This window comes from Schistocerca americana, chromosome 2, assembly GCF_021461395.2.
Source record: "Schistocerca americana isolate TAMUIC-IGC-003095 chromosome 2, iqSchAmer2.1, whole genome shotgun sequence".
NCBI lineage: Eukaryota > Metazoa > Arthropoda > Insecta > Orthoptera > Acrididae > Schistocerca > Schistocerca americana.
The window spans coordinates 13,919,452-13,936,299 of NC_060120.1; the positions used below are offsets into that span (position 1 = coordinate 13,919,452).

The 16,848-nt window shown below is 43.7% G+C and overlaps 1 protein-coding gene across 1 annotated transcript in view; it reads right to left on the bottom strand.

Moving 5' to 3' along the window:
• The window catches only part of LOC124596640, a 178,581-nt gene extending 167,627 nt beyond the window's left edge, over nucleotides 1-10,954 (bottom strand). Inside the window, exon 1 of the mRNA XM_047135868.1 lies at nucleotides 10,691-10,954. Coding sequence (XP_046991824.1) covers nucleotides 10,691-10,954 — 264 coding nt within the window. The remainder of the gene's footprint in view (nucleotides 1-10,690) is intronic.
• Nucleotides 10,955-16,848: the final 5,894 nt, after the last annotated feature.

Consider the following 16,848-nt stretch of genomic DNA (forward strand, 5'->3'; position numbering starts at 1 on the left):
CGGTAGAAATGCATCGAAGAATGGAGGATATCTATGAGGCAGCACGTCTCTCGAAAACCACCGTTCTTGGATGGCGCTCCACGTTCACAATAACGCACGTCCCTGCATCGCAAATGTCGCAGCACAAAAGTTACACCAACCCAAGTAGGACACACCCAAGCTAGAGTTCTGTCTCCCCAAGCAATTATCACGTCTTCTGTCCCTAAGTGGTACAGAGTGTGGACCGGAAGATTTGCTTTCTTTAAATGACTTAAGCTGCTTCACTACTCCGAGGATACGAGGTGCATTCGAGTTCTAAGGCCTCCGATTTTTTTCTAATTAACTACTCACCCGAAATCGATGAAACCGGCGTTACTTCTAGACGTAATCGCCCTGCAGACGTACACATTTTTCACAACGCTGACGCCATGATTCCATGGCAGCGGCGAAGGCTTCTTTAGGAGTCTGTTTTGACCACTGGAAAATCGCTGAGGCAATAGCAGCACGGCTGGTGAATGTGCGGCCACGGAGAGTGTCTTTCATTGTTGGAAAAAGCCAAAAGTCACTAGGAGCCAGGTCAGGTGAGTAGGGAGCATGAGGAATCACTTCAAAGTTGTTATCACGAAGACACTGTTGCGTAACGTTAGCTCGATATGCGGGTGCATTGTCTTGGTGAAACAGCACACGCGCTGCCCTTCCCGGACGTTTCTGTTGCAGTGCAGGAAGGAATTTTCGTAGGATGCACTTGTTACCGTAGTGCCCTTTGGAACGCAATGGGTAAGGATTACGCACTCGCTGTCCCAGAACATGGACACCATCATTTTTTCAGCACTGGCGGTTACCCGAAAGTTTTTGGTGGCGGTGAATCTGTGTGCTTCCACTGAGCTGACTGGCGCTTTGTCTCTGGATTGAAAAATGGCATCCACGTCTCATCCATTGTCACAACCGACGAAAAGAAAGTCCCATTCATGCTGTCGTTGCGCGTCAACATTGCTTGGCAACATGCCACACGGACAGCCGTGTGGTCGTCCGTCAGCATTCGTGGCACCCACCTGGATGACACTTTTCGCATTTTCAGGTCGTCATGCAGGATTGTGTGCACAGAACCCACAGAAATGCCAACTCTGGAGGCGATCTGTTCAACAGTCATTCGGCGATCCCCCAAAACAATTCTCTCCACTTTCTCGATCGTGTCGTCAGGCCGGCTTGTGCGAGCCCGAGGTTGTTTCGGTTTGTTGTCACACGATGTTCTGCCTTCATTAAACTGTCGCACCCACGAACGCACTTTCGACACATCCATAACTCCATCACCACATGTCTCCTTCAACTGTCGATGAATTTCAATTGGTTTCACATCACGCAAATTCAGAAAACGAATGATTGCACGCTGTTCAAGTATGGAAAACGTCGCCATTTTAAGTATTTAAAACAGTTCTCATTCTCGCCGCTGGCAGTAAAATTCCATCTGCCGTACGGTGCTGCCATCTCTGGGACGTATTGACAATGAACGCGGCCTCATTTTAAAACAATGCGCATGCTTCTATCTCTTTCCAGTCCAGAGAAAAAAAATCGGAGGCCTTAGAACTTGAATGCACCTCGTATCTGCGTCTACGTTACTCATGTTGGCAGCTATTCTTGATTCGAATTCTGGAATATTTACTTCGTCTTCTTTCGTGAAGGCATTTCGGAAGGCTGTGTTTAGTAACTCTGCTTTCGCAGCACTGTTGCCGATAATATTTCCACTGCTATCGCGCAGAGAAGGCATTGATTGTGTCTCGCCGCTAGCATACTATGTATACGAGCAGAATCTCCTGGGATTTCTTGCCAGGTTTCGAGACAAAGTTTCGTTGTGGAAACTATTATAAACACCTCGCATTATTGTTCGCACTAAATTTCGAGCTTCTGCAACAGGTTGCCAATCTTGGAGATTTTGCGTCCGTTTAAATTTGTTTCTGCAAAGCGGCCATGTTATTTATGGTCGTCTCTACACGTCGCCTCTTCCGTTATGGACACATGAGAAACGTAGGCTGACGTTAAGCGAAATACAGTGCTGGCAGGTGGTTTAGTCGCTGCTGCTCGAGGTTTTTCAAGCCGCAGGTGCCGGCAGCGCCTGGAGCGGTCCTCTGTGACACGCGCGGCCATCTTCGTCACGCTACGGCTTCGTCTGCCTAGCTAGCGGCTTCCAGCACTGGGTCACCGGGCGGCACGGGAAACACCGTTGGCTCACCCCTGCCGTGGAGAAAGGTTGTTCCGCACAGCTCGTAAGTATTTGAAACACATTTCAACCGCGAAGAGCTACATCTATATCCTTGTGGATACTCTGCAAATCACAATTAAGTGCCTGGCAGAGGGTTCATGGAACCACTTCACAAAACCTCTCCATCATTTCAATCTCTACTAATTCTTTACTAATAAAACTGGTTCGATCTTCACTTGTGTCTGAGGTGACGGACAACGGAGCAGGCGTTTCGAACTCTACGAAACGTCAACTGCTTTCTTTTTTAGGTATCTCAAAGTAATACACGGTATTTGATTAATATAGGTGCAAACGAAAGGGAGAGTACAATTAAACGAGCAAATTAAACTAAGAGACTTAGACTGGAAACCATCTGTATCTCCGATAACACATATGCACAAGTGCAGTCGTACCAGTGATGTTACACTGTTTACGTCGAAGCCTACCTTCATCTCGAAACACTGCAAGTGATGTATACATTACAAAGGGCCCGCCGGTGTGGCCGAGAGGTTCTAGGCTCTTCAGTCCGGAACCACGCTACTGATACGGTCGCTGGTTCGAATCCTGCCTCGGGCATGGATGTGTGTGATGTTCAAATGGTTCAAATGGCTCTGAGCACTATGGGACTTAACATCTGTGGTCATCAGTCCCCTAGAACTTAGAACTACTTAAACCTAACTAACCTAAGGACATCACACACATCCATGCCCGAGGCAGGATTCGAACCTGCGACCGTAGCGGTCCCGCGGTTCCAGACTGAAGCGCCTAGAACGGCACGGCCACACCGGCCGGCGTGTGTGATGTCCTTAGGTTAGTTAGGTATAAGTGGTTCTTAGTTCTAGGGGGCTGATGACCTCAGGTGTTTAAGTCCCATACTGCTGAGAGCCATTTGAATCATTACAAAGTGACAAACTGCTCTCGTCTGATTTTATTACCAGTGCTGGTAAACAGCTTTTCCACAACCACTTTATCGACCGTAGCTCGGCACTACAGTGCACTTCCTGGTCACCCGACTTGAATCCGTTGAATATTTTGCGTGCGCGAATATTTAAAGGCTCTGATGTAAGACAGCCCTGTTGAGAGTATCGAGCTCCGGCAACGCTCTGTGGATGGTTGTGAATGCAGTCAGAAAACTCACATGACTTGTGAACGTTTACGGACATCGATGAGGGGACGTGCTAAAGGCCGCCTCCATTGAACGGTCGCCACGTGGCACACTTGTTGTGATTTGTTTGTCTTCAAGTGCGCATCTGCAGTTCGGATCCTTGGATGAGGTATTCACGTATTCAGTCGTAATACGTCGTACTGGGGATATGGATTATGTACTTCTTTCACTGATCTCTATTCGTCCCTTTCATTTTTATAGCAGCAGCAGTTAAACAGCGCGTATATAACAGCTGTTATGACAATACTAGACTTGTGGCTATCATGCGTCACCGCCGTTAGCTGTAAAATACATTACATAGTCAATACATAAAATGTGCGCCCAAGCTTGTTCCATCTACACACGAAAAATAGTCGCACAGGAACATTAAGAAGCAGTTTCCCGTTTAGGCGCAGGACAGCGTGAATCATTTATGTAGATTCTGTTTGTGTGTGTTTCTTTCGTTAGTCACTAACGTACTAGATTTAGTTATACATATATATGCAGGTGTATCCAAATACAGAGAGTTGTAAACAGGCAGAATACTGTGCTGCGGTCGGCAACTCCTATATAAGATAACAAGTGTCTGGCGGAATAGCTAGATCGGTTGCTACAGCGAGAATGGCAAGTTATCAAGATTTAACTGAGTTTGAACGTGGTGTTATAGTCGGCGCACGAGCGATGGGACACAGCATCTCCGAGGTAGCGATGAAGTGGTGATTTTCCCGTACGACCATTTCACAATTGTACCGTGAATATCAGGAATCCGGTAAAACATCAAATCTCCGCCATTGCTGCGGTCGGAAAGAGAGCCTGCAAGAACGGGACCAACGACGACTGAAGAGAATCGTTCAACGAGTCAGAAGTGCAAGCCTTCCGCAAATTACTGCAGATTTCAGTGCTAGACATCAACAGCTGTCAGCGTGCCAACCAATCGGCGAAACATCATCGACATGGGATGTCTTCTGTGTCCTCGATGACTGCACGACACAAAGCTTTACGCCTCGCCCCGGCCCTTCAATGCCGACATCGGACGGTCGATGACTGAAAGCATGTTGTCTGGTCGGACGAGTCTCGTTTCAGATTATATCGAACGGATGGACATGTACGGATAAGGAGACAACCTCATGAATCCATGGACCCTGCATGTCAGCAAGGGACTATTCAACCTAGTGGAGACTCTGTAATGGTGTGGGCCTGCACAGCTGGAGTGACATAGTATCCCTGATACGTCTACATACGACTCTGACAGGTGACACGTACGTAAGCATCCTGTCTGATCACCTACATCCATTCATGTCCAGTGTGCCTTCCGACGGACTTGGGCAATTCCAGCAGGACAATCCGACACCAACAAGTCCAGAATTTTTACCGAGTGGCTCCAGGAACACTCTTCTAAGTTTAAAGAACTCCGTTTGCCACCAAACTTACCTGACATAACACTATTGAGCATATCTGGGACGCCTTGCAACGTGCTGTTCAGAAGAGATCTCCACCCCCTCATACTCTTACGGATTTATGCACAGCTCTGCAGGATTCATGGTAGCGGAGGATGGAAGAAAGTGGAAACTCAAATTGTGTTAAAATTGGACTCATTCTGACGAATTTTCAGTCACATGCAATCGTCCAACTTATTCAAGCAAAATTTGAAACTAAAATGGGTTATAAAATCTCTGACGATACTCAGACTAAAGGCAAACTACTGAAACAGGAAAGTACTTCAGGGCCTGACATCTTGAAGTCACCATAATCTGTTATGTCAATATCGAATTCTCCTTATTTTTTTCATTTAAATAGTTTCAATCACAAATCATGTGATAGACCTGCACAACAAGAGAGATGAAAGCCCATTACATTTACTCTTAATCATGTTAGTAAGAGTAACCTTACCGAAATTTTAACTACTAGAATGTTCTGACGCAGCCATCGATTAAGACATATTTTTGAGCTGCTGATAATGATTACACATTCGAAACTAGTATTTTTACTAAACTTTTTTGGTGGGCATCAACGGCACTGACTGAAATAAATATTTAGCGAAAAGTAATGTGCTCACTGATACACTCAACCAGAACATGACAAGTATGAACAAATTCATAACACATATTACAAATATAGTGATGCGAATTTCACCCTACTCTTCCTCCAGAACACAAACCCAGTGTCTTAATAAATGCGCCACATCTCTCGGTACGATATATTTTTACGGTACAGAAAGGTCCGAAGGGGCAACTTCCGTTGGAAGATGTTCCCAAGTAAATTTCTTTCGTTGGTTATTTAAGAGAATGTTGCAACACCATAAGAAACTTAATAATATCTAAAAACAAAAACAATTGTAGTGGAACGTAGTCAAATTAAATCAGATGACGATGAAGAAATTAGATGAGGAAATATGACGGTAAAAGCAGTAGATGGGTTTTGCTTTTTCGGCAGCAAAATGAGCTGACGATGGCTGAAGTAGAGACTAATAAAATGCAGACTGGAATTTCACCCAAAAGCCCTTTTTAACATTTAATGCTTTAGAAAGTCTATACTGAAGATATTTGTCTAGCTTTTGAAGGATAGTCTTCAGGAGGGTAGAGGAGATAACTAATGAATGTATTCTGATTCGAATTGGGAGAAAAAAGAAATTTATGGAACATCTTGACTAAAATAAGAGAACGGTTAACAGGATATATCCTGAGGCGTCAAAGAATAACTAATTTGGTGAAGTGTAAGGGGGTAAAAACTGTAGAGGGATGTCAAGGCTTGCCTAGAGTATGGGTGTTCAGCTGGATGTGAGGTGCTGCAACTATGCAGAAATGAAGAGGACAGCCTAGCGTTGAGAGCTGCACCAAATAAGCCTTCGAACTGGAGATTATAACAACTACACTTTTAATTCTGCAAAGTGATAATGAAATGAAGAAGCTTATTTACATGTGTGTATCGTACGACTTGACCGCGAATCGTACGAAACATTATGAGTTAGTTAGTTAGTTGGTTGCGTGTTCCAATGATCACACGCACTGTACAGCAGCCGTTATGATGTGGAACGTGTCAAGTGCACAAGAAATGCACATATGAATGAATATTTTTTAATATATGTGTATTACAGTACAATGTTAAAGATTAATTTTTCTATTACTTACCCCATTCCCTTAAATGGCACAACATGCATATACTACATTTATAGATTTATTTATTCCTATTCAAGAATTCATCTATGGTATAGAAGGAGTTTTCAAGGAGATATGATTTCAATTTATTTTTGAAGCTATTACTGCTGTATGTCAGACACTTTATCTCATCTGGTAAGTTGTCAAAATTTTTTATAGAAGCATATTTTACCCCTTTCTGTGCCAAAGACAGATTGGATAAAGGATAGTGTAAGTCTTTCTTTTTTCTGGTATTATAATCAAGAATGTCGCTGTTGTTTTTAAACTGGTCCATGATGTTGAGAACAAATTGCATTAGTGAGTAAATGTACTGTTAGGATGTTGTAAGAATTCCTAACGTTTTAAAAAGATGCCTACAAGATGTGCGACTATGAATCCCACACATTATTCTAATCACTTTCCTTTGAGCAGTGAATACTCAACACCTACACGCCATACAAGCTTACAGCACTAAAATGTTCCAGCGAACTCGTTAAAATAATGTGAATTATCTAACTGGATATAAAATTTACGTCCTTTTCCATGAAATTAATACGCCGACCGTGATAATTAATCTGTCATTAAATAAAGTAACACGGGGTAATTGTGACGGTTAATTATTCGCCACACAAATGGTGAAATCCAGAAAATGCGAATACGAAACTTGGCTGCATTTTACGCAATTGTAGCACCAATTAATAATGCTGGCCTCTGCGTTAAGCAACCGACTTATTTCAAAATGGGCGACAATGCGTATTCGTAGGCGGAATTGGGATGGTTTGTAACATAAGGGATTAACGAAAGATGGGAAATGATTGCAAAGAGCTTTATTACCCATGTGGAGTGACTCACGTCTTCGTTACAAAGCGATAACTATTGCAACAAGTTCACATTTAGTCCTTCCCTTTCCTTCTCCTCACAATTCATTCGACAGCTTTATAATAGTTCATCATCATATTCCTTTCACGTTAACTTAGTAACGAGATCACATTCGATCCGTTTCATATTTCATCTTGCTAGAGCTACGGACGTCTCGCGTGGTGCCAGTTGTGTTCCGCGGGAGGCAGGTCTGCTAACTTGGAGACCATCACGTCCGTGGAATGTTCCTTAACACAGCACGAAAATATGAAATTCAAAGATGGTTGGCTAGGGTATTGTCCTGCTGTTCATCTGTGTGGTACTATTAGACTATCAGAGGAACAAATGGACGCACATGATCGTACATCTACATCTACATGATTACTCTGCAATTCACATTTAAGTGCTTGGCAGAGGGTTCATCGAACCACAATCATACTATCTCTCTACCATTCCACTCCCTAACAGCGCGCGGGAAAAACAAACACCTAAACCTTTCTGTTCGAGCTCTGATTTCTCTTATTTTATTTTGATGATCATTCCTACCTATGTAGGTTGGGCTCAACAAAATATCTTCGCATTCGGAAGAGAAAGTTGGTGACTGAAATTTCGTAAATAGATCTCGCCGCGACGAAAAACGTCTTTGCTTTAATGACTTCCATCCCAACTCGCGTATCGTATCTGCCACACTCTCTCCCCTATTACGTGATAATACAAAACGAGCTGCCCTTTTTTGCACCCTTTCGATGTCCTCCGTCAATCCCACCTGGTAAGGATCCCACACCGCGCAGCAATATTCTAACAGAGGACGAACGAGTGTAGTGTAAGCTGTCTCTTTAGTGGACTTGTTGCATCTTCTAAGTGTCCTGCCAATGAAACGCAACCTTTGGCTCGCCTTCCCAACAATGTTATCTATGTGGTCTTTCCAACTGAAGTTGTTCGTAATTTTACCACCCAGGTACTTAGTTGAATTGACAGCCCTGAGAATTTTACAATTTATCGAGTAATCGAATTCCAACGGATTTCTTTTGGAACTCTTGTGGATCACCTCACGCTTTTCGTTATTTAGCGTCAACTGCCACCTGCCACACCATACAGCAATCTTTTCTAAATCGCTTTGCAACTGATACTGGTCTTCGGATGACCTTACTAGACGGTAAATTACAGCATCATCTGCGAACAGCCTAAGAGAACTGCTCAGATTGTCACCCAGGTCATTTATATAGATCAGGAACAACAGAGGTCCCAGGACGCTTCCCTGGGGAACACCTGATATCACTTCAGTTTTACTCGATGATTTGCCGTCTATTACTACGAACTGCGACCTTCCTGACAGGAAATCACGTCGCAGAGAAACGATAGCAGACATATTAGTGCCTTCATTTTCTCCACGTTAATATCCCCCACATCAGAATAACTCTACCTTCTACCTGAAGCGTACCCTGTTCGCTAGCATGGCGAGTAGTCTTGATGAAACGTCTAAATGCGATTTTCGGCGTACCCTTACCCTCTCAACAGCGTGGACCAGCGCATACCACAATTCAACAGCCAATGCGATCTTGTTACATGTTTAGGGTTTCAACTTGCAGCGTTCCTGCAACTGTATGGAATGATAAGCGATGAGCACAGATGCACGCTTGGGACTGTTGATTCTGTACTGTATAGGTCCATATTTCATTGTAAAGTAACTTCATCAAAAATCTTTACAAACTACCTTTTAAGTATTTGACGATGTACTGGAGGGTTTTTATCATACTATATGATTTGCACGGCGGCCACAGCTTTCGTATGGCATTGGTCGAAGGTCTCTGGCAGTGCATTACGAGCCACAGCGAGGAGATTGGTGAAACTGTAAGCGTCGTGTGACTAGGACCTCCCGTCGGGTAAACCGTTCACCAAGTGCAAGTCTTTCGATTTGACGCCACTTCGGCGACTTGCGCGTCGATGAGGATGAAATGATGGTGGTTAGGAAAACACAACACCCAGTCCCTGAGTGGAGAAAATCTCCGACCCATCCGGGAATGGAACTCGGGCCCGCAGGATTGACATTCAGTCGCGCTGACCACTCAGCTACCGGGGGCGGACAGGAATTAGGTCAAGTTGGTATATTTGCTCAACGCTTGCTGCTGCCCGGAAATGAATTTAGTGATCTTATCAAACGTTGTTAGTCGTTTGATAGTGACCGCGGTTTTCCTTCGGCAGGGGTACTAAAGAAGGAGGAGCATCGAGGAAGGTAGGACGTGAAAAAAAAGTACTGCTGTACCACATAGATAGAAAGATGTCAAAACAAACACTTTGCAGTCGTATAGTTTCCAGACTCATTTTATTTGGCTACCAGTTTCAGATACTGCTACTAAACTGCTCCCTGAATGCACTCTTGGTTGCGATGACCGAACGGCCATTGGAAAAATATGTCGCCATGGCGAACGCTCCTCTCTCGTCCACTATAGGATCCCCACTAAACTACCCTTTAAAATAACGTTAGGTCCCGCCTTTTGCTCTCAATGAGCTGAACCCCACACACGAGGCGTGACGGCCGCTGTGTGACGCACGTTTCAAATAAGCAAGCTCCCGCATCGCACGCTGTATGTGACTGAATGTGGCAAAAATTTCTAACCCAACTTCACTTATCTTATGAGTCTTGCGAAATTGTTCCGTTGAAAATTTCTCAAATCTGTTTCATTAACTGCGACAAAATTTGCAACGTACTGAACCCCACACACGAGGCGTGACGGCCGCTGTGTGACGCACGTTTCAAATAAGCAAGCTCCCGCATCGCACGCTGTATGTGACTGAATGTGACGAAAATTTCTAACCCAACTTCAGTTATCTTATGAGTCTTGCGAAATTGTTCCGTTGAAAATCTCTCAAATCTATTTCACTAACTGCGACAAAAGTTGCGACGTACTGAACGCATCAGGAACAGGGTGCATTGTACTAAAATGTGATCGTGATCAATCTTTACGTCTTTGTCAGTAATACGTAAATTACAAGATCCTCTCTTCGGCAGGCGAAAATATTCTTCAGTGGCAATGCCACCTACAGAGCAGGCGCGAACCGAACAGGTTAAAGCGATGAGAAAGATTTTGTTCACAGATGTGGTTGCGGGTAAAAGGACTGGCGGTACGGAAATGGTATCTGCGTATCCGGATCTCAACCCTCATCTGCGCACGTCGTTACTCATGAGTTTATAGAATTAATGATCTGGGATGTCTATACCAAAACGAAAGGTGTTATTAGGTGATGTGGTGTTGCGATCTTGAGGCTACTGGAGTTACTGATGGAAATAAGAGACTGCAGTTTAACAGACACGGTGTCCGTGAAAAATGTTCGCAGTACCTGCTGTCTACGAAAAGTCAGTAGCAACTCATCCGTAATCAGACGCCAGAAGGTGGCTCGTTTTTTGCACTCTGCGCGCCCGCGGCTGGGGCAGCGGCGCCTAAAGGCCGTCTCCGGAAGGGCGTCGGAGTTCTCCACGGGCGGGCGAGCTCCTGGAATCCGTTCCAGCGCGGAAGTGCGCCTGTTACACTCTGGGCGCGCCAGCCCCCCTGAGGAACTCCAGCCGGCGAGCTCGCATTCCAGAGCTGGCTGTGCTGGAGGCATCTCCAGGCGCCGTCTTACGTCTCGAAATTAATTCACTGCCCTTATCTCTCTTTTTTTAATACTGTTTCTAGCGCCGACAAAGATTCCTTCAACCGAGCACTTCGATTTAGGAATTTAGGATATTTTCATTCGCGCTACGTAAACTGCAGCAGAAAATCGTAAATGATAGCTTTATTTTCGTTAATAGTGTGTTTCCGGGTATTCTGCCGAGTTGTTGTTTCCGTTTTATAGACAACATTCCGAGGACACGCCGAGCCACCGTCTTCAGGTACTGCGAGTTTTGCTTTTATGTGTACTCTCTGCCTTTACTCCAAACAGTAAAACTCGCAGCACTTGAAGACGACACTCGTTGGGTCCTCGGAACGTTGTCTATAAAATGGAAACAACAATTCTGCAGAATACCTGGAAGCAAACTATTAATCAATCACTCTGGGAAAAGCTGAGATATCGCATTTCTTTTCGTCACTGGCCTACATTTTTTGTGTTTCGGTATCTGGTATATGGTAAGAACTGGGCTAAACATGTTCAGCTGCTAACTTTCTACTGGCAGCTTTTTCGAAAGTCGAGCGTCCCACGTTCCGACAGCAACTTGCGTGGTGGAATAGAGCCAAGAGGCAAATTATCGTCTTCGCGCACTTTTTCTTTTGAAAGCCAGTTGGGATATTTTACTGCTGGCAGTTCGTGTGTCATATAGATATGGCACTTTCTAATTTTCTAAGTATTTCAACACATTAAGACGCTATATGTCGTCTGATTGTTTGTCAAATAGTCTCGTAACCACGTGCAACAAGGCAGTAATTTCGTTGTGTAGTGTAGCGATATTTTCTTAAACGGTACATCGCATAATTGTCAACACAACACAGAGCGTGTGAGCTAGCAGCGTGAGATAATGGACGCCATTTACAGTTTTTTAGCTTTATTTGCTGTAATGTTAACTTCTCCTTTCTTTCCATAACAAATCATCTCAATGAAGCGCCTGGAAACTTGCATTCAACGAAGCTGCACAGTAGCAGACACACTGGATTAGGACTGCGGTTTATAATCCCTGTTCAAATGGTTCAAATGGCTCCATGCACTATGGGACTTAACATCTGAGGTCATCAGTCCCCTAGAACTTAGAACTACTTAAACCTAACTAACCTAAGCACATCACACACATCCATGCCCAAGGCAGGATTCGAACCTGCAACCGTAACGGTCCCGCGGTTCCAGACTGCAGCTCCTAGAACCGCTCGGCCACACCGGCCGGCTTATAATCTCTGTCTGTTAACTGATTTCTATTTCTCAGCTTTTTCGTACAAAAAATCAGATGAATTCATAAATAAGACAAAGTTCGATTTATCTTCCGATCATTGTCCGATTAAGCGAGTGCGCCGTTCCTTATGACCTCGCTGTTCAGTAGACATTATAAATAAATCTTCAGTTGTGCAATCGTTATGAAGAATAGAGAGAGCAAATATTAAAAGACCTCAGGAGCACTCAAGAGCCTGAACGTTTGTTCCACCACTGCTGCAATAGAACGATGCATCTACATCTACGACCACACAAATGCCCCGCAAGCATCTTGTTCCGCTACTAGTCTTTTCTCTCTGCTCCACTCGAAAACAGAGCGAGGGAAAAACGACTATCTATAATTACTTCTTACGAGCCGTAATTTCTCGCGCCTTATCTTCGTGGTCCTTACGCGAAATGAAGGCTACCCATAACAGAATCGTTCTGCAGTTAGCTTCAAATGCCAGTTCTCTAAACTTTCTCAGTAGTGTTTCGCGATAGGAATGTCATCTTCCCTCGACATATTTACAGCTGAGTTCATGGAGCATTTTGGTAATACTCGTGTGGTGATCGAATCTAGCGGCAATTCGCCTCTCAATTTCTTCAGTTTCTTCCTTTAATGCGACTTAGTGGGGTCCAAAAAACTGAGCAGTACTCAAGAATGGGTTACACTAGTGTTCTATATTCGGTCTCCGTTATGCACGAGTTACACTTTCCTAGAATTCTTCCCATAGACTGAAGTCGGTGATCTGCCTTACTTACTACTGACCTGACGTGCTGTGACTGTCAGGCAGCACACACCACTGACACTGTATTCGAAAATTAGCGAACTGTTTTCCATCCTCACCTGCTTAAACTTACATTTTCTACACTTAGAGCAAGGTGCCATTCATCACACTAAATATGAATTCTGTATCCTCCTACACTCTCTCAACGACGAGACTCTCCCTTACACGACAGTCTCATGGACAGTCGCAGACCGCTGCTCATGCAGATAGTAATGGTATCTCCTAGGTTTCCTGCAACTATGACCTTACAGTTATAGAAAGACCCGCGATGTCAACTGGAATTTCTTAGGTAGAATGATGAAGCCTGACATTAATGAGACACCTAACCTTGTTGTTTTAGAATTCTGATACGAACTTGATGCGTAAAACATAAATAACTACACATGTCATCAATTACAGCCCAGTCTGCTTATGAGGACCTACGTGGAATCCGAGAAAAGATCTTAGGCCCCCAAACATTTTGAAATGTTTTTGTATATCCATCCTTTTAGCAAGAGGTCTCTGGGTCGACGGCCGTTTACTACCGTGACAAATAAAAACACCTACAGCCGTCCTTATGATTTTATTTTATTTTGTCGCTACCAGTTTCAGCGCTTCAGTGAGTTGTCCGTTGATGGTTGGAGTGCTGGAAACTGATGTGTTATGCGTGGTGATCATATCAACCTGTACCGCGTCAACAAACCTGAAGATGACAGACAAGCGTTGAAACTTCTAGCGACAAAATAAAATAAAATAAGGACGTCTGTAGGTGTTTTTATTTGTCACTTTTGAAATGTAGTTTGGTACTTACAGTACTTTCTTAGGTGGCGAGCCACGCTGAGCCGTTATTATTCATTGAAAATATGTAGTACACGTGGAAAAATATAGAACATAATCAAGCATATTATGGGAAATATCAAACCGCTGTGAACAGATCAACTGCTGCAGTATCACACACAAATATTTTCGTTTCTTAGCAGCAGCTTACGCTCTTGTTCATCGTAACTGTCCTTTCGGAATACTACACTATTATGTTACTGAGACATAAAACCTTACCCCACGCACCGATATACTGGAGTACTATAGCCGACGATGATGCTGACATCAGCATGTCCAACGAAGACTTTACCAGGGACTGGGGCTCTACAGTTAGCAGCTCTCGGAAGAGCATAGAAGCTACAGACAAATACTTCCATTTGTTTGCTTTCCTTCGGAATCGATGGCGCTATAAGCGTCTCTTCACCGCATGCTTTGACATTATCACTGGTATCAAATATAAATTAATCTACTTGCACCTCTGCACGAATTTAGCACTACGTCATTCGGCAGTGATGTATGCGTAAAACACCATCTCATAGTCAATTTCGATAATCAGCTCTTGACAACAACGATACAGGTAGTCGTCAGGAGCTTGAAAGACCAAACTGCATTGATCATTCATGCCTAACACGACAGAAAAAGTTCGAAAACATTTAATTCCAGAACCAACGCTAAAAGCTGTGTTCCTATATAACAGGAAATTTATTATGTAGCTTCAAACGCGCTGTTCGGAGGAATATTAAAATGGAGAGTGTTTGGCTCCACAGCACGTAGCTCTGTACCAACTAGGAAAGCTACCGCACGTAATCCTTCATCTTCTTATTACTTAAACCACTGGAAATAACCACATTCGTCCTCATGCGGAGCCTGGGAAAGCTAATTGAAACTCATCAGGTTAGGCAAGAACATAGGTGCGCTTTCGCCCATTAGTCGGTACGTTTTCACTTTCACGTCCACTTCCTGCGTCTCCGCACGAACGAAGAAATCGCAAGTTGCACGACTGCTTCTCGGCTCCTGTGGACAGATTTCCTGGTCATACTCGAGGCGCGACTGCCTGCGTGTATCCATCTCGACAGGAAAAGGAACCTGCTGGCGTGTCTAACGACAGAGCGGGCGCGCTCTGCGAACCACGCATCTCTCTGTTGCGTTACTCGCAGAACACGCGGCCCTTTCACTCGCGAGATTTTTACGTTCCACATACGCAGTAAAATTCATTCGTTGCATGGAGACGTTGAACTCACTTCGGACAGACTGCTACGCCAATATTTCATGACCTGAAAGGATATGACAGACTGTGATCTTGTCAATAGAAAATTCTGCTTATGGATAGAGCGGGTTAGCAAACTGTAGACGTGATGAAAGTCGTTTTTAATCCATAGCAGAGCATACACAGAGACGAACAATTGTGGCTATTTGAATGCGTGTTGATAATATTTCTTATCCTCGAACTAGCTTTGGACATATTTGGGTTCTTATTCTGAAAGTACATGAAATATCATTTGATACACTGTGTATAGTCGGAAGTTGCTCGGGGGTGAAGAGAGTTTATGTCGAGATGAGTGCACAAATCCTACATGATTTTTCTGCAGAAATGAAACTACCAGGAGAAAGTCAGTTATTCGCAGTGATAATTATTTGAAATCTAAAGCATACATAATTTTTCTCGTAAATATAGATTGCTCAATTGCTCTCATGCACTTATTCCAGCTATGGTCCAACAGCATCCTCAAAGTCGATGATAATTAAATCCGCGACGCAGTGCCGCGTTCTCACATTCTTATATTTATTAAGACGCAAAAGAGTTCATCGGTCTTTCTTTCACAAAAAAACTGGAGTTTAATATACGAGTACATATTTCTCCTGACTTATAACAAGTGAAGGGACTTTCTCGAAGGTTATCTTTTTATGTTATCGAACGCTTTTAGATAATTTGTGAAGAGAAAGTGCATCTATCGATTGCGTCCTCTGTATTTCTCATATAAATTATAGAGCTGTAGTCTGAGACTTACTAAAACAAAGTGAATCCTTCCAAGCGAGATCAATTATCTACAATAATAGCCTCTTTTCGACTGCATAATTTGCTAACTACATGTGGAAAAAGACTGTGATATAACTGAAAAATAAAGCGAGGAGAGAGATGTAAAATTTCACAGAGTCATGGCACAACCTGTGGACCTCTATTGGCAATGACCATTGATCATGATTTCTAACTATAGAAACAGTGTTCAGCCATCCATATGTGATTTTTAGGAGGGTGTTTCACCGATAGATCATGTGAGGAATGAATCTGTTTGAGACCATATCGAAACGCATCATCACCTTCAAGGATTACACCCAGTCCCCTGTTCCAATTCTAGTTTGCTTACGCCATATTTCTAATGTGCGTCTTTGGTTTTTCTTTCGGTTATACTTCAATGTCATCTCAGTAATTCTGAAGTGTTGGCAGAAGAGCCAACACTGTGTTGCTAGAGGAGGCCGAAATGCACGCGTTTAATTACACGCTGACTGGCGCGAGGTCTGGAACAGTTAAGGGAATTAATAGTAGCAAATAAAGTACGTAGTTGATATGATACTTAACTTTAATCCACAACTGGTGTACATCGCTCTTGACGGTACATGTTATAATCTCAATATCAAATGCTCTGGCGCCTTGCTAGGTCGTAGCAAATGACGTAGCTGAAGGCTATGCTAACTATCGTCTCGGCAAATGAGAGCGTAGTTGTCAGTGATCCATCTCTGGCTAAGTCGGCTGTACAACTGGGGCGAATGCTAGTAAGTCTCTCTAGACCTGCCGTGTGGTGGTGCTCGGTCTGCTATCACTGACAGTGGCGACACGCGGTCCGACGTATACTAATGGACCGCGGCCGATTTAAAGGCTACCACCTAGTAAGTGTGGTGTCTGGCGGTGACACCACAAATTCTAACAGCTGTTGTTCGTTTGACGTCATCTGTATGGTATATTTCGTATTTGTATTGTATGCAACTGGCTCTACTTCCCATCTGAAGGCTGAATTTTCGTCGTTGTACTTACGCTAT